General features: G+C 38.9%; 1 protein-coding gene across 4 annotated transcripts in view; it reads right to left on the reverse strand.

Annotated features, from left to right (window-relative positions):
* Positions 1-24,935, reverse strand: part of GAB1 (GRB2 associated binding protein 1) — a 143,389-nt gene that overhangs the window by 42,646 nt on the left and 75,808 nt on the right. For all 4 annotated transcript variants that reach the window (XM_049905785.1, XM_049905783.1, XM_049905784.1 and 1 more), the window contains exon 2: positions 9,368-9,662. In XM_049905785.1, the coding sequence (XP_049761742.1) occupies positions 9,368-9,662 (295 nt within the window). The remainder of the gene's footprint in view (positions 1-9,367; positions 9,663-24,935) is intronic.

A 24,935-nucleotide genomic window follows, 5' to 3' on the forward strand; every position in this document is an offset into this window, starting at 1 on the left:
AAAACAGTAATCCTAAAACTTAACAGTTTACCTTTGGATAGTTTCATTTTTGTTCCTTATTATTTTTTTTAACAAAACTTCTCATTTAAATATGGAAATCCTAGTCAAAAATGCCAAACTGCAGTCTCTACAGTCCAACTCAAATATTTCCCCTTTCAAGAATCAGTAAATTGCAAGTCTTACAGTTTCTAAATGTCGTGCTAGTATTTGCTTATACTGGAAAGATATTTAGGAATACACGTAAAAGCTGGCCTCCCTTTTATTATGTTTCAACACTTTAGCTTTGGTGGAAAAATAGCAATAATCATAATAGCCACTGCCATCAAGTCAATTCCGACTCATAGTGATCCTAGAGGATAGAGTAGAACTGCCCCTATAGGGTTTCCAGGGCTGTAAACCTTTACAGAAGCAGACAGCACATTTTTCTCCCGCAGAGCAGCTGGTGGGTTTAAACCACCAACCTGTTGGTTAGCAGCCAAGCACTTAACCACTGCAGCACGTGGCCCCTTAACAATCATTACAGCTAACATTTATTGATTGTTTATTAAAAGCTGACCAATAAGTATTATCCCATTTACCCCTCAAAACAATTCTATGAGGTACGTGCTGATACTATAGTCTCTCCATTTTACTGATGAGGAAACTGATAATTAGAGAGGTTATAAAGGTTTGCCCAAGGTTACGCAGCTGATAAATCATTTAAATCCAGGCTTAAACCTGTGCTTGCAACCATCATCAAATCAGAACACCCCAAGATGGACTGAATTTTCGTCATTTATCTCTTTGGTCTTTCAGCACCGAAAAAAGCCAATTTCATGTTCAATTTAGGTTGGTTTATCAGCAAAACAATCCATAGGAAATAATGATTTATATTAACATTCTTGTTTTCGAAGAAGGATTTTCTCAGCTTAGGAACTGTGACCCATAAATTTTGTACTACTTCTGAAAATATACATAGAGGACAGAGGGGTAAAAGCTACTGGTGAGAACTGTATCAACACTTCTTTACAGATACATGTCATATCTTCAATTTCTCATAAGGAAGGGTAGTTAATATAAAAATAATACTGAAGAACCAGCAGTGGGAGTGGAGAGTTTTGTTGAGGGCTAAGATATTTGGTCTTAAAGTGTCTCCCTACATTGCTTACTAGTTATAAGGGGAAAACATCGTTAACTATTCAGTGGAGAACTTGGACAACACCATGACTGTATGATCACCATTAATGAACGAGGGGCAGATGGGCATCATGTACCTCCAGGCTTGCTATCCAAAGGAGGACACAGCATTACTTGTGCAGTATTCCAGCCAGGAACACACAGCCTGAATTTAATCACAAGGAAACATCAGACAAACCCCAAAGGAAGACCATTCTATTAAAATAAAAATTTCCAAGTGTAAAGTGTGTGTGTGCACACGCATGTGTATGTGTGTGTGTGGGGGGGAGTCTTCAAAAGTATGAATGTCATAAAAGACAAAAAAGGTTGAAAAACTGCCCCAGTTTAAAAAGAGACTAATGTGACACGGGAGCCCTGTTGGTGTAGTGGTTAAGAGCTTGGCTGCTAACCAAAAGGTTGGCAGTTCAAATCCACCAGCTACTCCTTGGAAACCCTACAGGACAATTCTACTCTGTCCTATAGGGCCCTCATGAGTTGAAACCAAGCTGTCGGCACCTAAAGACAACAATGCATCATCACACATTGGATCCTATACCAGAGGAAAAAAAAGTACTATAATGACCATTATTAGGTCAACTGATAAAAAACGAATACAGATGCACAGGCAAAAATATTATATCCAATGCTGAATTTACTGAAGTTGCTAACTATATATTGATATGTAGAAGAACATCCCTATTCTTAGGGAATGCACACAAAAGTTTTCAGTGGTAAAGGGCCATGACGTACATGACTTATTCTCAACCAGCTCAGCGAAAAAAATTATGTGTGTATGTATATGCATATATATTCATATACATACATACACACAGAAAATGCAAATGCTAAATCAAATGGGGGAAATGTTAACAATAGGTGAATCTGTACTATTCACATTGCATTTTTTAATAAATCTGAAATTATTCCCAAATAAATTAAAAAAAAAAATGTACATATACTAAGACCTACTTCCCTGAATACCTAAGTGCTGTGTGCAAGCTGCCCTAAATCCTTATCTAAGCGATGAGTTGGGTGGAAAAAAATAAATGGGCAAACCAAAAATATACTGAAAAACTAGGTTGTATATGAACATGAGTACACACACACTGTGCGTACAGTTTGTAGTCTGTGTATTTCTCATTTCCTATGCCCCTTCATTCTCTGAGATACTTATGGATAATTCATAATTTACACAAAGTCTCTTCATTTTTAAAAGAACAAAATACACTTAAGAAAAGTAAAACTGATGTATAAAACTGTACCCCATCCCCTATATGTCTACAAAACTCTTGGTTCTCAGAACAGGTTTTATCTGCATTCGGGTGTATTTTACACGCAGTACAAAAAAAAAAAAAAACCAAACCCAGTGCCATTGAATCGATTCTGACTCACAGCAACCCCAGAGGACAGAGTAGAACTGCCCCACAGAGTTTCCAAGGAGCGCCTGGCGGAATCAAACTGCCGACCCTTTGGTTCACAGCTGTAGCACTTAACCACTACGCCATCAGGGTTTCCTTACATGCAGTAGGGTATATTTAATCCTAGTCACTAAGGTTCTTGTCACAGCAATTGTTCTGCCTAGTTCCAAGCAAATTCAGTTATGGAAAAACAGATCTACAGAGCTAGTAAGAATATGACTAAAGTTTCTTTATATTGTCAGATTTCCAATAAGCCTTTAGTGTATAATTTAATCTTGAAAAATTCAATCCACCGGGCGGCTCCTTGGAAACCCTGTGAGGGCAGTTCCACTCTGTCCTACAATGTTGCTATGAGTCAGAATCGACTCAATGGCAACAGGTTTGGCTTTTCAGTTCGGTTCTGGATACATGTAGCCCTAGTGACGCAGTGGTTAAGAGCTCAGCTGCTAACCAAAATGTCGGCAGTTCTAATCCACCAGCTGTTCCTTGGAAACCCTATGGGGCAGTTACACTCTGTCCTATAGGGTTGCTATGAGTTGGAATCAACTCAACTGCAAATAGTTTTTTTTTTTTTTTCCCTAGATGCATACTTAAGGCACATTGCCAACTTCTCAATCTTTACTGGATTCATCTCATATGAATTGATGGGTCTTACTGGTTTCTCCTATGAACTGATGGATCTTACTGGTGGAATCAAAAGACTTGGGCCTTTTAGATGTAGATAACATCCAGAGGGACAAGGTTCTAGCCACCTGTCCTGATTTCCCTGTCTTGGAATTTTCCCAGTAGTGCAGACATCCTGGGAATGACTCAAGTAGAGGCCCTTCCATTTGTTAACTAATTTGCCTGTCCATTGGAGATAGGGCTCTTTATGGCTTTGTTGTCTGGATCCAACTTTCCTGGACTTGCTCCCAGGACAAACAATGGAAGTAGGTCAATCTTTGGGTCAAAGTATCCATTATTGACGGGTTACTAACCTAATAGTAAATTGACTATTTCTGACACAGATGTTCAGATAATTGAAGGACAACTGAGCTTAATGTGATACAAGAAATAACGACTGTATGATTAACCACAGATGATGGAAAGTGGTGGCATCTTTTTCTTTTTGCACGAGGACAAAGTTGGGGTAATGAAAGAAATGTATGGGCTACATTATTTTTTTTAGTCAAAATTAAAATTGCTTTATTTAGATTCATTAGTTTACTTACTTTACTAAAGGGAAGAATATCAAACAGAGAACAGCACTTTTTAAAAAAGTCATTATGATTCTGGACATTTTGAGAAAAGCAACTTAGAGCAAACTTTCTCATCTTTTATCCTGAAATTAGACCCAGAGCCTTTTCCCAAAGTTAGTTAGCACCATATAGCCCTCAGAGGCTGGGTTTCCAGCACTTGTTCAGCAGATTTAGCAGCTTCTACTTTACTGTAGAAACAAAAATAAATCTGCACCTTTCCAAGAAAAACAAAAGAAATTAGTCTTTACCCTCAAGTCTACTAAATAAAAACATTCACAGGAACCACACACAGTTGAATGAACTAGAATTTAAAAACAGATATAGCCTGCCAGCATTCTGAGTATTCAATAATAGCTATGGTCACCTGGGGCAGAGGAAATAACATGGTAAGGATATTTTGAGAGGTTCCTGGAATCAAAACACAGGTCAGATTTTTCCCTTTTCCTTTTGTTTCCAGGAGAAAATTAGCTACTCTCACAGGGACTGGGATAGTTATTTTCTCAGACTATGATATCCAAGCATAGTCTATTTCTTCCCATTTCTAGCCTGAAACTAGTATAGTGAAAAATCACCTCGTGTTATTAGCCAATTTTCAAGACAAGCTTGGGAGCATACTCAGCTCTTTGAAACGGGAAGAACACAGGTCTCGGGACAGATATCAGTAAAAACAAAAAGGTTTATTATTTAGTGACTGGTGGTAAGATCTATTTGGGAGCAAGAGAACACAAAGCAGGAAGTAAAGTTAAGGGAAGTTATTTATCTTGTCATACTAAACTATATGAATATGATTACAAAGGATAATTGTTCTATGCTGTTTAGAGTTAAAAAAATCTTTAAACGTGAATTTTAAGAAGGCATCTAGCAAAATCACTTATTACATATGCATAAGAAGATACAATGGTTGGCTTTACAAGTCTTCTTGCAGTTTTGATACTATGCATCAAAAATCAAAATTATAGAGTACAATAAAATGTTTTTGGCTCCTTGGTAATAAATAATGAAAGACTGCTCATCTTTCACTGCTTTATTCCAAGAAACTCATGCCTTCAACAAAATACAGTAAAATGTTTTAAACTGTGGATGATTTAGGGGAGATGGCCAGAACGAATTTGTGAAAAATCTAAATTGTAGAATTTAAAAAACAAATGTAGTTGCATTGAAACATAGGTTAGAAACTAAATTTAGAAAGCATTGTCAAAGTTCTTAGGGGCTTCTTTTAATACACAGATAAAATGATTTGTGGTTAGCATAGCTGTTCTTGGAAACCCTGGTGGTGTAGTGGTTAAGTGCTACGGCTGCTAACCAAAGGGCTGGCAGTTCGAATCCGCCAGGGGCTCCTTGGAAACTGTATGGGGCAGTTCTACTCTGTCCTATAGGGTCGCTATGAGTCAGAATTGACAGCACTGGGTTTGGTTTTTTTGGTTATAGCTGTTCTAGGTAATTGACTCACAGATCACATGTATCAAATTTTGTTCATCATACCATTACTTTTCTTACAACCCCTTCTTGGATGGATATTGCAAAGACAGAGTTCCCGAACTGAAGAGTTTCATTCAAGCCAAATATATTCCTAAACTGTTTTATAAGGACTGTGAGTTTTGCCACTGAAAAGGTCACTGTAGCTTTCAAGTTCTGAAACTTTACCCACCCCTATCTGGTAGATAAGAGCTCTGGTGGCCCAGTGATTAAAGTGCTCAGCTGCTAACGTCAAGGTCAGATGTTTGAACCTACCAGCTGCTTCACGACATAAAGATGTGGCAATCTGCTTCCATAAAGATTACAGCCTTGAAAACCCTATAGGACAGTTCTACTCTGTCCTGTAGGGTTGCTATGAGTCAGAATCGACACTTAGCAATGGGTTTGGGTTTTAAAAAAAAATTCTTGTAGGCGTATAAAGTGAAAAGAGACATCATGACTGATTCTGACTATTAAAAATCAATGAAAATGCTCCTCTAAGTACAAAAACAAAACTCTTAGTACATTCTCAGTTATAGACACAGGGCCATTTAAAACTCTATGCTTTTCCTGACCCTCTTAAGACTAAATCAGGTGCTGCTGCTTTATCTATTCTTTCTCTAGTGGAGCACTTACCAAATGGTATTATAATTCCTGGATTATTTGTCTGTCTCACCTACTAGACTGATTATAAGCTCTATGAGGACAAGAACTCCCAAAGTATCACGTTTTTAAAAAAGTATATATACCCTCTTCTCGCTTATCGACATGGTTAGATTTCCAAAGACCAGGTTGTTACGCTAAATGGTGTTATGTGAAAATGGAGATGACCATATCAGATCACAAAATGGAGATCGACTACATCATTACATAACCGCCACATAATATCATTATATACTGTCAAATTCCATCATTACATAACTGCCAAGCCTCTGAGAATCATGGCCCAGCCAAGCTGACATATAACCTTAACCATCAGAAACAGTGTTAGTCTCGCCTCACACCTTGCTATTTGTTGCTGTTCATTACTGCTAAATGTATGTTGTTAATGCGCAAGATGGTTGGATAATAGATTTTTTACTGTTACAACAAAAAATCAAGTATTTGACTATTTTGCACATTAATGATGTACGTCTGGCAGGGACAAACACCGAGGCATAAGGCGAGAGTAATGCCAGCTGTGATGGTTAAGATTATGTGTCAACTTGGCTGGGCCACGATTGGCAGTTATGTAATGATGTAATCTGGCATTTATGTAAGATGTAGTCATCCTCTATTTTGTGATCTGATGTGGTCATCCTCTATTTTCACATAACGACCTGGTCTTTGGAACCTAACCATATTGATAAGTGAGGAGTGGGTAAATATTACTGCCACTCATTAACAACTGTAATTAATTATTTGGGGTATTGCTTTTTAATGAATGTTCTCCCCCAGATGCTCAGTTCCATGTCTGTAATGTTTTCCATTTGTCTCCCCAACTAGCCACCTAACATATATTTGAATGAATGCCCAAAGCCTAGAAAAGTGCCTGGTAAACTCAATTTGGCGAACTAATGAATCAATTTTCTAAAGCTGATCAAGTTTTTCTTCCTCCCAGAGCTGACTGTGTGCTTATCTAGCTTCTGGATGACCAGAATCATTCTAAGGTGTCCAAATGGTCCAGACTTTATGCCTTATAAATTTGCAAAATTAATCTGGGACAGTTAAACATCAGAAATTCCAAAGGTTTGTGAAAAGAAGATTACCTCCTTTCTTTTCCAAGCTGAAGAATAAGTAAATGTCTCTCTCTCTATATGTATTTTTTTATTGTACTTTAGATGAAGATTACAGAACTGGCTTCTCATTAAGCAGTTAATACACATATTGTTTTATGACATTGGTTAACAACCCCACGACATGTCGACACTCTCCTTTCTCAACTCTGGATTTCCTATTGCCAGCTTTCCTGTCCCTCTTGTCTTCTAGTCCTTGCCCCTGGGCTGTTGTGCCCTTTTAGTCTCATTTTGTTTTATAGGCCTGACTAATCTTTGACTGAAGGGTGAATCCTGGGAGGACTCTATTACTGAGCTAAAAGGGTGTCTGGGGGCCATACTCTCGGGGTTTCTCCAGTCTGTGTCAGGCCAGTTACATCTGGTCTTTTTTTGTGAGTTAGAATTTTGTTCTACATTTTTCTCCAGCTCTGTCTGGGACCCTCTATTGTGATCCCTGTCAGAGCAGTCAGTGGTGGTAGCCAGGCATCATCTAGTTGTGCTGGACTCAGACTGGTGGAGCCCATGGTAGTTGTGGTCCATTAGTCCCTTGGACTAATCTTTCCCTTGTATCTTTAGTTTTCTTCATCCTGCCTTGCTCTCGAGGGGGTGAGACCAGTGAAGTATCTTAGATGGCCGCTCACAGGCTTTTAAGACCCCAGACGCTACCTACCAAAGTAGAATGTAGAATATTTTGTTTATAAACTATGTTATACCAATTGAGCTAGATGTTTCCTGAGAAATGTCTCCATATTTTTTACGTATAACAAGCTGCTATAACTAACATTTCTCTTACTCTCCTAAGGCCACACAAAGCATTTCTTTAGCTATAGAGCTCTAGTACTGAAATAAGGCACAGAAGAAAGAATAAGCCAACCTAAGGGTCAGTCATGACTGTGAATGGGAAAAGCAGCTATGCTTATGTGACAAGCTCTCCTTTTACTTCTGCCTCCTTACTTACCCTTAGATATTGCTTTAGTATAGTTTTGCCTTTGACCTTTGTGTTGTAGATTGATAAATATTAAAATAAACGTAAATAAGGTTTAAATAAGATAACTGGATTTTCATTGTGTCGACATCCAAGTTTTTTAAAACCTAGTATTTCATAATTTTTAAAAAGAACATAGAAAAAGAATGGCTATAAGATTTTTATTCCAGCCTTTAAAAAAGAAATGAAAATATTTAAGCAGTCTAAATGTTCGGTAAGACACTGGTTAAATAAATTATGATACTTCTGTATGATGAGATAACATACAGCCACCAAAAGTGCTACTGTAGAAGGATATTTAGTGGCATGAAAAGATGTTTATAATGTATGATTTATTAAGAAAAAAGGAGTTCTCAAAATGTTTATAATATATTCACATTAAAAACCTTGGGCATTCTGGACTCCTTCCCCAAAGGTCTTCCCTTAGCCCACTACATCAATTCCAGCCCTGGAAGATACTTCTCCTAGCTGTTGACTGGTAAGCAGAAGCGGGAGCTGCCTTGAGCTAAATAAAGATGATTACTGTTTCACTTCAATGCAAATCTTGATGTTGATTGTAAATGCACTTTTTTCACCCTTCACTGAATCTACAGCACTCCTCAACAAAGATATTCAAAAGTGCACACTTCTAAATGTGATTATGCAACCTGAGTGGTGCACATGGTTAAGGGCTTGACTACTAGCCATAAGGTAGGTAGTTCAAACCCATCCAGAGGTGCCTGTGAAGACAGGCCTGGCAATCTGCTTCTGAAAAATCACAGCCTTGAACACTCTATGGAGCAGTTCCACTCTGCACAGACGGGGTCACCATGAGTCAGAATCAACTCTGAGGCAACTAGCAAATATCAGTAGTCTTGTATTACATACAGTAAAACCTGTGAAAACTGGAACCTGTGTAAGGTGGAAACCCGTTAGAGAAGGAAAACTCAAATATTTTCCACTAAAATGAGTGACAGAAAAGTGGTAAGACTGCATCCTGTCAAAGGTGGAAAATCTGCAAGACTCGTAAAAACGAGGCAGTCCCATCGAGTTCCAGCTCTCACAGGTTTCACTGTGTTTAACTCACTACTTATAAGAGGAACTCAATAAATGCTGTGAAATAAACTACGTCTTTTTGTCACCTCCTTCTAGTTATTTAGACACTGCCCCACTATAGTTAAGTCTCTTTCTAAAACCTATAAAAAAAAGTGTCTTTTCAAACTGATTTTAAAAGGATTCAGTGTTTTCTTCCAAATATTAAGTTACTACTGTAAAAAAACAAAACATTATACCATATGACTCAAATAACAAAGAATTTTATGACAGTACAAAAATTTTTAGCAATAAAGGCATGCTCAGGTCGAACAACAAAATCAAACTTACCTTCCTCTGTAGGGTTGAACCCACAGATGTCACAAATACAACGAACCCACTTATTCATCTCCTCCTCACTGTCTGCTACCAAGTAGAAAATCCGGTCAATAGTGTTGATATCAAAAATGTAGCTGTTTTCAAACTCTTTTTTGTTAAATGTCAATCCAGCATCGACTTGCTGACATAAATTTAAATCAATGATACGGATAGGCTTCTTAGCATGATCATTTTTGTAATATTCCAATACATCTGGATCTCCAGTTAAACGGCCACTGCGCAACACAAACCATCTCCTCTTCCATGCCTAGGGACAAGACGAAAAATCCATTTAGTATTTAGTATTAATTGGAGAGCAAGTTTTCAAGAAGATGCGCATTTATTAAACCAATTTTATAAACACATTGTCCAGAGAAAGACACAAAATGATTTCTTTGTTTCCATAAGATAATCCAACACTCTGAAAAGCAAAGTTTACTGGTAACTTTAACAAACTTAATACTGTGTTTGTGTGTGTGTATATACCCTCCACCGTCTGTCAGTGTGTTGTACTGTGGTGCCTTGCATGTTGCTTTGATACTAGAAGCTACGTCACTGGTATTTCAAATACCAGCAGTGTCACCATGATGTCACTGGTATTTCAAATACCAGCAGCATCACCTATGGTGGACAGATTTCAGCAGGGCCTAAGAGAGACTAGAAAGAAAAGCCTGGCTATCTACTTATAAAAATTAGCCACTGAAAACCCTATGGATCACAACAGAATACTGCCTAATATAGTGCTGGAAGATGGGCCCCCTAGATTAGGTACTCAAAATACACAGAAGCCATAACAATGGACTCAAATGTTGCAACGATCATCAAAATGACGCAGGACCAGGAACGTTTTTGTTCTGTTAGACATGATATAGTGATAGCAGCTAACAACAATGAAGATTGTGTGGTGTGTACAGTTGTTGTTAGCTGCATCAACAACCTTGTGTGTGCGTGTACATACATTATATATTTAGTATTGTCTATAAAATCTTTTACTACATTAAAAAAAAAAACCTGTTGCCTTCGATTCCGACTCATGGCAACCCTACAGGACAGCACAGAATTGCCCCATAGAGTTCCCAAGGCGTGCTCGGTGGATTCAAACTGCTGACCTTTTGGTTGGCAGCCATAGCTCTTAAACACTAAGCCACCAGAGTTTCCTTTACTATATGGTATCATATATAATATCAGGTCAATGAATTCCTGGGTGGTACAAATGGTTAGCTAATTGACAACTTGCCAAAAAGTTGGAAGTTTGAACTCATCCAGAGGCACCCTGGAATGCAGGCCTGATAATCTGCTTCTGAAAGGTCCCGGCTTACGGAGCATTTCTACTCTGCACACACGGGGTTGCTCCAGGTCCGAATCCACTTGACAGCAACTAACAACGACATCAGGTCAACAGACCTAGGTAGGTTTGGTTTCATTAAACATAAAAAAGCAGTGATTTTTTATGCCTTGACATCATGTCATAAAGAACGTACATAAGACTCCTTCAGATTTTAATCTATAGGTTATTTTAGAGGGAGTACAGAGAGGGAAAAATGGATTGAGAAGCTTTCCTGGTTTTCCACCTGGAATGTAAGCTGAAAAATGGATTATGCCTTTCTTTTGGCTAGACAGCCTATTGTTCAAAGAGTACGTGAGAAAGAAGTGTATTCTTGACTATGGGATACAACGGTTTTGTCTTTGTCCAGCTCTTATCAACAAATACATTTTGGCTATCCTGACCTATATTCACCATACATTCCCTCTACAAGTTCTGGTAAATTTTAACACTATGCACAAAGAAGTCTAAATTTTTTCTTACTACCACCCTCCCTAAAATCTATATTAATCTAATATTAAAAAGCAGACCCAAATAACTGAAACAGTCTTCAGCAGTTATAAACCCAATGATTTGAGCTAAGTATTACAGGCATCAATTTCTATACAGCACTTTCTCAAGGCTCACAGAGGCTGTTCGGTTGTAGGGAGCATCATTGGCCCCTACAGTAAATAGTGTCGAACCACTATGCTTGTATAGCTCATCTATAATCTTTTAAATACATTTTTTTTGTCTCTCCCCTCCCCCACTTTTTTTTTTAAATTAACCATCACTTCCCCCTTCTGATAACATAGGACACCAAACTCTTTCCTTGGGGACTTTGCTCCTACTCTTCCCTGTGTCTGGTACGCTCTTTCTCCCCCATCTTCACCTGGCTAACTCCAGCCTTTAGGCTTTCCCTTCTCTGACTGCCCTCAACCCAGCCACCCCCGATGTAAGTAGGGCATATCGCTTTAGGAACTTGATTATCTCTGTAGTGATTTTTATAATTTTGCAGTCAATTTTTCTTTACATTTGTCTAGTACCTAACTCCCTAAGCAGACTGTAAACTCCAAGAAGATAGCGGCCTTGTCTATTTTATCTGCCATCACAGACCCCATGTATAACATAATGCCTTGTATACAGAAATATTTGAACAATAAATAAAATTCCCCTGAGAGCATAAATTATAAAATTTTGGGACATATCAGATTAGCTATATGATGACTAGAAAGGAGTGCTATAAAACCTCTCCCATTTGAAAAAGAGCCCCAATACTGAACATATAAATGATAAAATAAATATAACTAAGAAAACTGACCAAAACATGTGTACAAAACACCTTGGGAAAATGATAAAAGCAGAAAAGAATGGAACCAGTCTTTTGGCTACAGTTTATGGATCACTCTGGCTCCCCATCCATTCCCTTGCTTCCCTGTTGAAACGATATCGTTAAAATTCAAAAAGCTCTTGGTAACAAACACAACCAACCAAGAAACGAGTAGCAACGAACTGAGGTGTGCTAGATGTACCGGGCAGTGATTACGGAGGCTGAGTAGACATTATTCAAGAAAGGAACCCTTAGAGCAGGAAATTACAGCATTAAAACACAGAATTGAGCCAACCAGCACCTGCCACTTATTTATTTATTTTTAACATGGTCCAAATGTGATGTTTGTCTCAGTCACAGAATGAGTCACTCTCACTGAATCTGGCACTGATTACGCTGGAAAACAAAAGCAATTACATAAACTACACACTTTAGTAAGACGGATACAAAGGTTCTCTGGATTATAGTACAAAGCACAATTTAGCCACAGAATAAAGCTTGATGCTCGACAAGAGAACTGACATCAGCACCCTTGATAATCACAGCACAAAAGCTTCTCTATGTTTTGTCAAAGCACAAAATGAGCCCACATAAATCAGTCTTTGTTATCTGAAAATATCTGGGATTCTTAAAGTTTGTCCTATTTTTATCCCTGCTGCACTGGTAGCTCCGGAGGAAGCTGTACAGTCCCTCACCAACCCTGCAGAGCAGTAACGGACAAAAAGGACAAGTTTTCTAGAAACCTTCAAAACCACATACCAAAAGCAATTTCACGTAAAATTCATTGGATAAAATCATTCTATCAGGCTTCCATTACAAGCAGGTTTGCTTGAGAAGAACTATGCAAACACTTGTATTTTGTAGCTTAAAAGTATCATACTCTGATACCAGCGTCCCGATGTGTCAAGGTTAACTTTGGCTACTACATAACCCTCAAAAGAGGACAACACGTGTCCAGTATAGATCCCTGTGGCAATATGTTCAGGCCGGAATTTCTTCAGCTCAGACTGCCTAGCTAAATACCCATAATGCCCGTCCTATGCATATCAGCTTTAAACCATGACCCCATACTCAGCGACTGCCTAGAGCGCAAAACCCAGGTCCTCTGGCAGGGCGCACAAGGTCCTGCAAGCCCCTCCCTACCACTGGCCTATCTTCTCTGCTCTCCAAACACATCAGAAATGCTTCCAGTTACCCAAACCCAGCTCTGTCCCATCTTTGGCTCTGACACACGCTGCCACCTCTAGATTCAGCTCAAACCTCTTCATGGCACCAGGTGACCCCTCTGAATTTTGTTTCTACCTTGTTCCTATTTATGTATTTGGTATCCCTACATGTGAGTCTCTTGAGGGCTGGTGCCATGTCTTATCCACCTGTCATCTTTCTTTTCCCACTGCCTAACACCAAGGGGAAATCCTGGTGGCATAGTGGTTAAAAGCTATGGCTGCTAACCAAAAGGTCAGCAGTTCAAATTCACCAGGCGCTCCCTGGAAATCCTATGAGGCAGTTCTACTCTGTCCTATAGGTTTGCTATGAGTTGGAATTGACTCGACAGCAACGGGTGTGTGTGTGTGTGTAACACCAAGGAGGTACTCAGTCCATGTCTGCTGAACATGTCAATCAAAAATTCTTTGAGGATAAAAATATCGAAATTCTGTCACTACTTTACGTGTTATGGGGATACTGACATGACTACAATCTGGCCAGCCCATTTACAATCTGGTTGATGGGAACTGTCAGACATGGGTAGAGGTTTATAAACAGTGAACTAATTATTTTTATCCTACAGAGATGAGAAGCATTTTAAACTTTATTTTAAAACAGTCATTCTTTTAAACATATACTCTCAGTATTAAAGCAAACTGCACGTGCCAAACTGAAGAGACTTTTATCACACCCTGTGTGCTAACAGGCAAGATAATTGGCAAATTGGTAAGAAAGTGGAGACGGATTCTCATCGTTTAGTGAAAAGAAAACGTTTTTTAATGTGGACTAGCCCCAAACCATTACCTGCAATAACATGATTAACATAACCACAAAAATGGACTAATGTGCCCAAATATCAAATCGCCTCGATGCTACAGAAAAACAAAAACATTGTTAACAGCTGCACGCTTTGTTCCTGAGTTCTCCATGGTATAACTGATAGAACACATGCCTGGTGTGATGGCTGCCAAGGCTCCTCAATCTCTTCCCTTACTTTTATTGGAAGAGCTCGTTACTGAGGAAATAGCCAACATACGGGCAGGCAAAAGAGAAGGGCGGAGAAGGGGTCAATGTAGTCCTGGAGTTCTCAATCCTGACCACACACTAGAAATATCTGGAGAACTTTAAAAAACACTGGATGCCTGGACCTCACCTCACACAAACGAAATCATTATCTCTTGGTGGTGATGGTGAGTGGGGGGTGGGGAGGCCGGGCAGCCCTGGCATAGGCATAACTAAAAAAAGGTCACTGTGAGTTGACTCCGACTCACGGCAACCCCAGTGCTGCAGAGCAGAACTGCCCCCATAGTGTTTATATGGCTGTGATCTTTTAGATGACCAGGCCTTTCTTCTGAGGTGACTCTGGATGGGTTGGGACTGCCTACCTGTTGGCTATTAGACCACTGCTTACTTATTTGTGCACTCAGGGACTCATGGGTATTTTTTAAAAGCTCAACAGGTGATTCTAATGTGCCACCAGGATTGAAACCACTGGTCCAATCAAGAGATATAATTAGGTTGTTCCTTAAAATAGATTTTTTTTTTTTTTTATTAAAGCACAGGACCCTTCAAATTTATCTTCAATTCCTCATCTTCTCACACCTTCTGCTCTTGCCAATCCTACCTACATCTCTCTCCTTGTTCTTGTTCACAATATTTATCCCACTGATGAATATATCTCTGAATTTGTTTGTACTATTAGAAATCTAATCCACTTTTCAAAACTCTGCCCAAACTTTCCCCTCTCCTCACTGTACCTTCCCTCTGGACTCTTGGCATACTGCCCTGAAACGGCTCCTGCGTTACTGTGGAACAGTCTGGAACAGTGTGTCACATGACTGTTTACATTCCAACTAGACAACAAGTTTCTTGAAAGCAAGGGCCATTTCTTAATTTTTTTTTTTTTTTTTGGTATCTGGGACAGAGCTGTAAGCCCTCAAAGTGTGTTGACGAGATGCTTTTAAAGTTTTCATCAGAATCATTGCAGAGAACCAGTAAACTTAAATGAAAAGATGACAGAGAAAGAGAAGTTCAAAGTTGCTATTAGGATGATATCTTATCTGTTCTGCTGTAACAGAAATACTACAAGTGGATGGCTTTAACAAACAGAATTTATTTTTTCACAGTTTAGGAGACTGAGGGTGCCGACTCTAGAGGAAGGCTTTCTCTCTCTGTCTGCTCTGGGGGAAGGTCCTTGTCTCTTCCGAGCTTCTACTCCTGGGCAACCTTCATGTGGCTTGGCATCTCTCTTCCCCCATCTTGCTAGCTTTCCTTTAATCTCTTTTATACTTCAAAAGAGATTGACTCAAGATATACCCTACACTAATTCTGCTTCATTAACATAACAAAGACAACCCATTCCCAAATGGGATTATAGCCACAGGCATAGATGTTAGGGTTGACAACACATATTTTGGAGGGCTATAATTCAATCTGTAACAGATAATGTCTAAACTCCCACAGCATGACAACATACAAGATTCTTGAAGAACCGCACCTACCTAATTCTCCAATCTCACTTCCACAGGTGGACACAGAGAGCACCCACAGGGCTCTTTCATGCCTCCATGATTTTACATATTGTTTTTATTTGTCCTCAAACACCCTGTCTCCCTTACACATTGGCTACTCATCCCCAAGACCTAGCTTCAGGTCTCCTCTCTGACGCTTTCCTCAACTTCCCCTGAGTTAGTTAAGGCACTTGTTCCTGCTCCTCTGTGCTCCCAATGAGCCCTAAAGTAGCCCATTAACCTACAGCACTTAAGAAGGAACTCTGATGACTGCATACAGGTTTCTCCAGAGTTGCTGAACTCCTAACAAAATTTAACTTGACCTGACAAGCTGAAGAAGAACAGCACTTTCTACATTCCTGAGTCAACTGCCCCTCCACCATGAAACACAGCCACTGTAATTTTAACAACCCTGTTATTCTAAGTCCCTGGGTGGTGCAATAATTAAGTGCTTGACTACTAACTGAAAGGTGAGTGGTTAGAACCCACCCAGAGGTGCCTCAGAAGATAGGCCTGGCAATCTACTTCTGAAAGGTCACAGCCTTGAAAACCCTATGGACTGCAGTTTTACTCTGCACCTATGGGATTGCCATAAATTGAAATCAACTCCACAGCAACAGGTTTGGTTTTAGTTATAGTCTTCTAGGAAATGGTGGGGGGAAAAAATGAAATGGAGCTTTTTTTATTTTGACATTTCTTAAAAATTATCTCCTAACTGGCATTTAAAGAAAGATCATTATTGCTTTTTTTTTTTTGTAGAATTGAAAATACATGTATAACCTCATAATTCATAAAATGTTGGGGTTAGAGATACATGTTTCACAAGAGGAAAGTGTTATTTTTCATAAAATAGGTTTTAATTTAAATTTCATCAGCAGGGTAAGAATTATATCAATTATGGGATATTTATATGATGATAATTCTATGCGAAAGATTTAAAAAGTGAAATAGATCTACATATATGAAAAACTGCCCACAAGATATTGTTAAATGAAAAAAGCAAGCTGTAGAAGGATCCCAGTGGTCATGGCCCCCAGACCTTCTGTTGGCCCAGGACAGGAACCATTCCCGAAGCCAACTCTTCAGACATGGATTGGACTGGACAATGGGTTGGAGAGGGATGCTGGTGAGGAGTGGGCTTCTTGGATCAGATAGACACTTGAGACTATGCTGGCATCTCCTGCCTGGAGGGGAGATGAGAGGGTGGATGGGGTTAGAAGCTGGCGAAAAGGACACAAAAACAGAGAGTGGAGGGAGAGAACGGGCTGTCTCATTAGGGGGAGAGTAACTGGGAGTGTGTAGCAAGGTGTATATGGGTTTTTGGGTGAGAGGCTGATGACTTGATTTGTCTGTCAGCTTTCACTTAAAGCACAATAAAAATTACTTAAAAAAAAGGCAAGCTGTAAAGTTGTATATATGGTACGATTCCATTTTTTCCCGAAATAATTGTGTGTGTGTGTGTACACACACAGCACGCACACACTATATATATTTGTATATGTAAAGAACAGGTCTGGAAGAATACATACTAAATTGTTAACTGTGGTTAACGCTAGGAACAGGGATGAAAGGCTCAGACAAGTTTCATCTTTTTACTTTACATACTTTGGTACAGTCTGATTTTTTTTTCAAGGAGTTTCCATTTATTACTTTTACAATTAAAACGAATATTCCACGTTTAAGTTTACTATGTAAAGCTATTTTCTTATTAGTCCACAACTAGTGAATGAATCAACCTTTCTTTTAAATATAGAATTCCGGTGCATCTGGAAGGAGTCTTAGTCAGGAAACGGCTTAGACAAAGTATAGCTGCTTTGTTTTAACGGCTGGAACTTAGGGGGTTAAAAGAAAAAAGGAGAGAAAAAAAAAAAAGGAAAGTCGGGAGCCCTTAAAAATAAGTGGCACAGTCTCTACTTTCTCTTCTTCTCTTAAAGTCCAGTGGTTATAATATTCACACTGCTTTAATTTTCTCTGAAACAATGTCAGTAAAAGGTTACTACATTTAGATATTTAAATATCTAAAACAGGCACCTGGGTTTTTTTTTTTTAACCTATTAAAGTATTAGATTTACATAGTAATGCTACCAAGATAAATAAAATAAAGAAAAACAAATTAACCATGAAGCAGAGACAAAAGAAAACTATTTGCTTTAAAATACTTGAGTTGTTTTCCAGGAAGCCGGTCTCTTCTCAGAGAGCAAAATAAGGAAAAAACAGGCTCGTGGAAGTTTCCACTCCATTGGCTCTATCATTACGATCATCTGTTCCAAACACACACAAGCCTAAAATTTCCTGTTTTCAAACTATTGTCACCATTTTCTAGTCTTGTGCTATCTGTGCTAACTTTAGCTTAGTAATATAAACAAAAGAATACACCGAAAATAATACAGAACAATGACCAGAGGTAAGCTTACAACTGGTCCACAAACCTTTTAAACTTTAGAGTTTACATACGCTGCCTGGCTGAAAGCATATTAGCTGGAACTGTAACAATTTCATACCAGTAAAACAAACAAACAAAAACATCAAACCTAACTTATAAATACCACAGTAGCTAGAGAAAAAATTCAGGGAATTTAAAATTATCAATCAATAATAAAACAGCGCATATAAATTACTTGCTGAAATCACTTCTGGCCATAAGTTCTACGTAAAACAAACAAAAGCCCAACGAGAAAATTGCTTAATGTTTAATTACACAAAGTGGTTCTTAAACCTTTTCTAGGTCATGGACCACTCTGAGAACCTGATAAAAGCAATGGAGCCTTTTTTTAGAAAAAGGCACATAAACAAATGATATGGTACATAGTTTCAGGGGTTCACAGGACCCTCCACGACACCTGTTAAGAGACCTTGAAGTAGGACTTTGCTCTGATACTTCTCAGCACAGAGGACAATTTGGTATTAGGCTGGTCAGTCTTACAGCCCAATCAGAGCAAGTTAGCTTCTAAAGTTCCACAGGAGAGTAGGTCACTTCATGGCATTAGATCTCAGTGCAGCATAGTGGGGCAGGTCTATATTCTTTACTTGTAAGTACTAGTTCGTTTCTCCCAGGGCTGGGAAAATATACTCTTAAGTCAGGGTTTTCAAGGTTTCCTTACCCTATCAGAAGGCTGAGAGAGGCAAGAGCCCGGCTAGCTAGGAGTAGACCCAGGACAAGCAAGCAATGTTCTCTGGAGATGGAGGCCTGGTATGACAGCACAGCTAGACCTGTACTGGAAAGAAAGACCACCTTTCTAGGGTTCATCTGATCTCATTCTTCCTTAACCACCACATGCAGTCAGAATTAATAAGCTCAAACCAGAGTATGGCCATAGGAAAACAGACTAAGGGAGTCCACACCACCTTTTGGTATAAGCTTAAACAAAAGGTAGCTGGAGTTCAAAGGCAACCTGGCCAGTTAAGAGATCTGGGATGGGAGCCACAGCCAGTAACAGAGCAAGTATTTAGCTGGCTCTGTCTTCTGTGTATCTTCCTGCGAACCTGTGGGGGCAGGAGGTGGTGCAAACGTCCAGGCAGACTCCTACCAATCTAGCTGAATACAGCAAAAGTGCAATTAAAGAGCCATAGGAGTTACCATGAGTTCCAAGCACACCCACAGACATTAAGGCCATTTACAGAAATCTAACCTAAGAAAATAACACAAAATATAGCTAAATGCCTAGGCATCAAAATACTCAACAGTGTTACTTATATTAGTAAATATCTGAAACAATCTAAATATTCAACAGTAGGCAGGGTGGCCAACTATATCCCAGTTTTCCCAGGAATGTACTGAGTTTGGCACTGAAAGTCCCATGTCCTGGGAAACCCCTCAATTCTAGGCAAACAGAGTGTTGGACATAATACAGGACTGATTAAATAAATTATGATCCATCTCCACGAAGGAGTCTTACACAGTCATTAAAGTGATGCCTATGAATGGCATTTAAAAAAAAAAGTTTCCCCATAATTTGCAAAATTACCAAAATACTGGGAGATCATGGTGAGGAACTAATCTTTTCCATTTGGAGTAAGTGGAATTTGGTGTGAAGAAATACCAGGAACGTTTTCCTTCCTTTCTTTTCTGGGTCTCTGGTCAACTGCGCCAGGTAGCTCTGACCACTCTGGGGTATCCCCTCCGTACTTTGTGCAAAGCCCTGTCACGGCACTTTCCCTTTGTAATTCCATCATTCCTCTGTACAGCTACTTTCTTCCTCCAAGCCTCTGTCCTAGCTCTCTTTAACCTGAGTGTTTAGCAGAGTGCATAGCAGCTAAAAAGCATGTTTGATAACTATTATCTCAACACACGAACAAATGGATGAACGTCTCCCGGTGACCTTGATAATGCTTGTCTCTGCTCTTCACTGACTTGGTGTTCAGGTACAATGGATGTACATATACCAACAGTGGGTTTGTTTTTAGAGTTCAGCTGTGAAATCTATCAAATCTCCACCCCTGAAAGGCCTAGTCAATGAAAAGTGAAACTGATTTAAGCAAGGAACAGGGTCAATATGAGGCATGGGACTGGAACCATGCGAAAGTAATAGGAGTTTACCACTTCAGATAGCACTTAGAGTACTTTGAAAGAGTCCACATAGTTTAGTTCTAAAACACTGTGTATTTATTTTAGCATATTTATTTATATACACATAGTATATAGCATAGTGTATGGAGTCCCTGGGTAGCACAGTAAGGTGCCGGGCTACTAACCAAAAGGATGGTGGTTAGGACCCACCTAGAGGCTCTTCAGAAGAAAGGCCTGGCAATCTGCTTCTGAAGGTCACAACCATGAAAACCCTATGGAGGGCAGTTCTACTCTGAAACACATGGGATCGCCATGAGTCGCAATCAACTTGACAGCAATTAGCACGTGTATAGTATATATGTATGTGTGTGTGTGTACATATATTTGTGTATGTATGTATACATACATATATACTTAAACAAATTGAGATTGTTTTTAAAACATAACACCAATAACAATCCAGAATTTTTTAAATAAACATTTATCTTCCATAATACCAACAGATACCCAATCCAAGATAATTATCTCAGGAGCAGAACTAATGTTTTCAGTTTCCAGCAAGATATACAAAAAAACATTCTCATTTTCTCCTCTGAGTTCCTTACTGAACATTCAGTCACAATTTGTAATAAAGTGAAATACTGATATATTAAGATCTGGATCACACCTCAGCAGCAAACTTTCATATTAAGAAGTAGAGGAAAAGCAACGAAGAACTAGGAAAACAAATTTCAACCTTCCATAATTAAATTTATATATAATAGGCCAAAATAATGCTTAAATTTCTCCTCAATATAAAACCCAGTCTAAAGCTCCTGGGATAAGACAAATGTAGCCATGAAAGCTTTCTTAGAAAGACATACTTCCAAAGAGATATAAATTATGCATTCTGGAGTTGTTGACTATAAAACACATTAAACACAAGAAGCAAGGAAGAGTAACCTCATCCAAAGGAGAGAACTAAGTACAGAGTAGAAAAATCATTCTGTTGATAATGAAATCAAGACGATCTATGATGCAAACCTGGAAGCTCAGCCTAAGGCTGATGACTACTCAGCATTCTCCCAGGTGAGGGGGTGTGTGTCACCCTTCTGTAAATCAAGATTCTTTGGGGAAAATGCTTTTTCATTCATGCAACATGCAGGCAACAATCCCATCACACAAGGAAAGCTGTTGACATTTACCTCTTTGTTTTCAACAAATCCAAGTGCTATCTTCTCCACTCTATGGTGTGTCGGCCCTAAAATGAGCCCAGCTTTCTTTTTCCTGTCAACTTTCCATCTCCCTCTACACCACCCAGGCCTCATAGCCTTATGACCAACAGGAAGCAGACACAATGGACTGAAAATAACAGCGACCATAAGGATTTGTATATGTATGACTGGATGTTTGGGGACTTGGAGAAAAGGGTTGGGGTAAAGAGAGAATGACTGGCTGCTGCTGCTAGAGGAGTAACAGTGCCATTTGGCAGCACGTGATTCATCTTGAACCTCAAGCAAAACTGTTACTCAAAGAATACTGTTCATAAAAGCTTAAAAGTACAGTAATATAATCACTGATTTATATAGATATACCATGTGCAGCTGACACAAGATAACTTCTACACCCATCTGCTTTCAACATGTGTGAAGCCTTGTGAGACAATGAGAATCATTCACAAAGTACTGCAGGCATCTGAGGTAACAGGACCACAACTGACTGTGTCTGCTTGCCAACTTGGAAGTTCACTAAAGTCTGTAAAGGCTAAAAATAACCACATAAACATGTTTACGGCATTTTAAAAATACAGGATCCACACTGTCTTCTAAATATAAGCCTTGAGTTCGGAGCTCAGAGATTGGCTTTGGGTTTTCAGAGACGTCATTACGACATCCCACACATCGCCACAGACATTCAAATTTCAGCATTTTACTTTAAACTAGAGTGAAGAAGGGGTGGATTTGGAAGGCGGGACAGTGAGCAGGAAGGGAAAGATGGTGCCTCTTCTCCCATTAATTAGAGGGCTTTAGAATACCACAAACCCCCAACCCTTTGTGGAGGGACCTGACCTACATGAAATTCTGAAAGGGGATGTTCTGCCTGTAATTTTCCGCTCAACACATCCACTTTTCATTCCTGGTGGTCCCCTCCCCCTTCCTCAGTCCTAAGACTTAAGATGCTGCCGAAACAGATAAAAACAGAAAGGAAGCCAAGTAGAACATATATATACACGTGAAAGTCCCTGCATCCCAGCTGGTATACGAGCGTAGGCATGCCGAACAAAACAATTCTAATTCTTGTCCTGCTCCTGAACAGTGAGATAATTCTAAACCAAACACAGGGAAAAATATCCAGCTACACTCCATAAAGCCTGCATCAACTGCAACTGGAGGGGGGTGGGTGTACCACCACTATCAAGGATTCAAGGGAGTATTTTATTAGTGTAGAAAAAAGTCTATTTGATCTCTATTAGGTGAGGCTATTCTCTAATATATTAATTTTTGGATAGATTGGTTTCAATTTTATGTCTTTAATTCTAAGAACCCTTAAAAATTTAGCAGCTATTAAAAAAATAAGAAAAAGAAAAACCATCAGGATTAACCCTATATATCTATGTCATAAACTTCCAATATCTCTGCCTCTTAGTGTGGTGGCAGAATCTATATTTCTGGAGGTTAATTCAATATCCAAGCAAAGTGTTCTCCAGAATAAAATCGCATACATAGTATGGGCATTTTCTTTAACAAGTTTTTCTAATAAACTACTAGCAACAATAAAGTGAACTGAAAAATTAGGGGAAAATTATATATGATCCCACAATCATTTTTTTCAAAAATCTTAATTTCTCCATATTCTCATTATTTATTCATACATACGCTTTTAAATAGCTAACTTTTTAAAAATATCTTTGGTTTCATGAACTACACGTATAACGTTCTTAGGCAGGTTTAAAATTTTAATTCATTCATTTTTCACTTGTGACTTTTACTGGGTCTTGCTAACAATGCTAGGATTATGGCGGTAAAGGTGAAGCCCTTGCTGAAACTGAAATGCTTTCCAGAGCACAATAAAGAGAAAGCATTTAGTGACTGTAAAAACACAAGTATCTATTTACCCTGGGTTTTCTAACGTAGCATTCTAGATACATTTTAGTAATTAAGATATTTAACTATAACTCAAAGAAGTTCCTGTCAGATTCTGTCTAACTTGGTAAAGTATGTAAATAATGGTACTCTAAGCAAACAATGATTAAAAAAAATGTGTATAATCCTCTTGACAAAAATGCCATCACCTGTTTACCAACAATTGTATCCTTATACTATATGGGATGACGTATTACATCTAATAAATGAAGAATTTATTCCAGAAGAAAAGATGTCTTGATATGTCAACAAGTTAGGCATTGTAACCTGAAGACATTCTCAGAATAATTACCTTTACTGCTCAGTGATTTAAATATTTATACCTTAAAAATCAAAAGACTAGTTACACAAATAGACATATGCACACCCATATTCATCGCCGTATTATTCACAATAGCAAAAAGGTGGAAGCAACCTAAGTGCCTGTCAACAGATCAATGGAGAAACAAATTATGATACATACCCCACCCCCCCCCAAAAAAAACCAAACCTGCTGCCATCGAGCTGATTCTGACTCATAGCGATCCTATAGGGCAGAGTAGAACTGCCCCATAGAGTTACATACACACAATGGAATACTACCCAACAATAAAAAATAATGATGAATCTGATAAACATCTCACAACATGGATGAATATGGAGGGCGTTATGCTGAGTGAAATAAGTCAATCATAAAAGGACAAATATCGTATGAGGCCACGATTATAAAAACCCAAGAGAAGTTTTACACAAAGAAAAATATACTCTTTGATGGTTATGAGGGCAAGGAGGGGAAATCACCAACTAGATAACAGACAAGTGTTAACTTTGGTGAAAGGAAAGACAACACACAAAATAGGGGAAGTCAGTACAACTTTACCAAGGCAAAGTGATAGAAGCTTCCTAGATACATCCAGTTACCTCAAGGGACTAAGTTACTGGGGCTGAGGGCTGGGGAACACGGTCTCTAGGACACCTAGGTCAATTGCCATAACATAGTTCATAAAGAATATGTTCCAAATCTGATAGTGATGAGTAGCAACTGGGTTCTTAAAAGCTTGCGAGTGGCCATCTAAGATACATCTATTCATTCCGTTACATTCGGAACAAAGGAGAATAAAGAAAACCAAAGGCACACAAGAAAAATATCAGTCCAAAGGACTAATGAACCACAGCCTCCACCAGCCTGAGCCCAGAAGAACTAGATGGTGCTCCACTATGACCACCGACCACTCTGACACGGATCATAATAGAGGGTTCCACACAGAGTGGGAGAAAAACATAGAGCAAAATTCAAATTAACAAACAAACAAAAAGACCAGGCTTACTGGTCTGACAGAGACTAGAGGAACCCCTGAGACTATGGCCCCCAAACACCCTACTAACTCAGAGCTAAAGCTACTCCTGAAGTCCATCTTTTAGCCAAAGATTAGGTAGGCCTATAACACAAACAAGAATACATGTGAGGAATGTGCTTCTTAGCTCTATCAAATATATGAGACCAAATGGGTAACACCTGCCCAAAAGCAAAGACAAGAAGGCAAGAAGGGACAGGAAACCTGGACAAATGGACATGGGGAACCC

Source organism: Elephas maximus, chromosome 13 (genome assembly GCF_024166365.1).
Source record: "Elephas maximus indicus isolate mEleMax1 chromosome 13, mEleMax1 primary haplotype, whole genome shotgun sequence".
NCBI classification, from domain to species: domain Eukaryota; kingdom Metazoa; phylum Chordata; class Mammalia; order Proboscidea; family Elephantidae; genus Elephas; species Elephas maximus.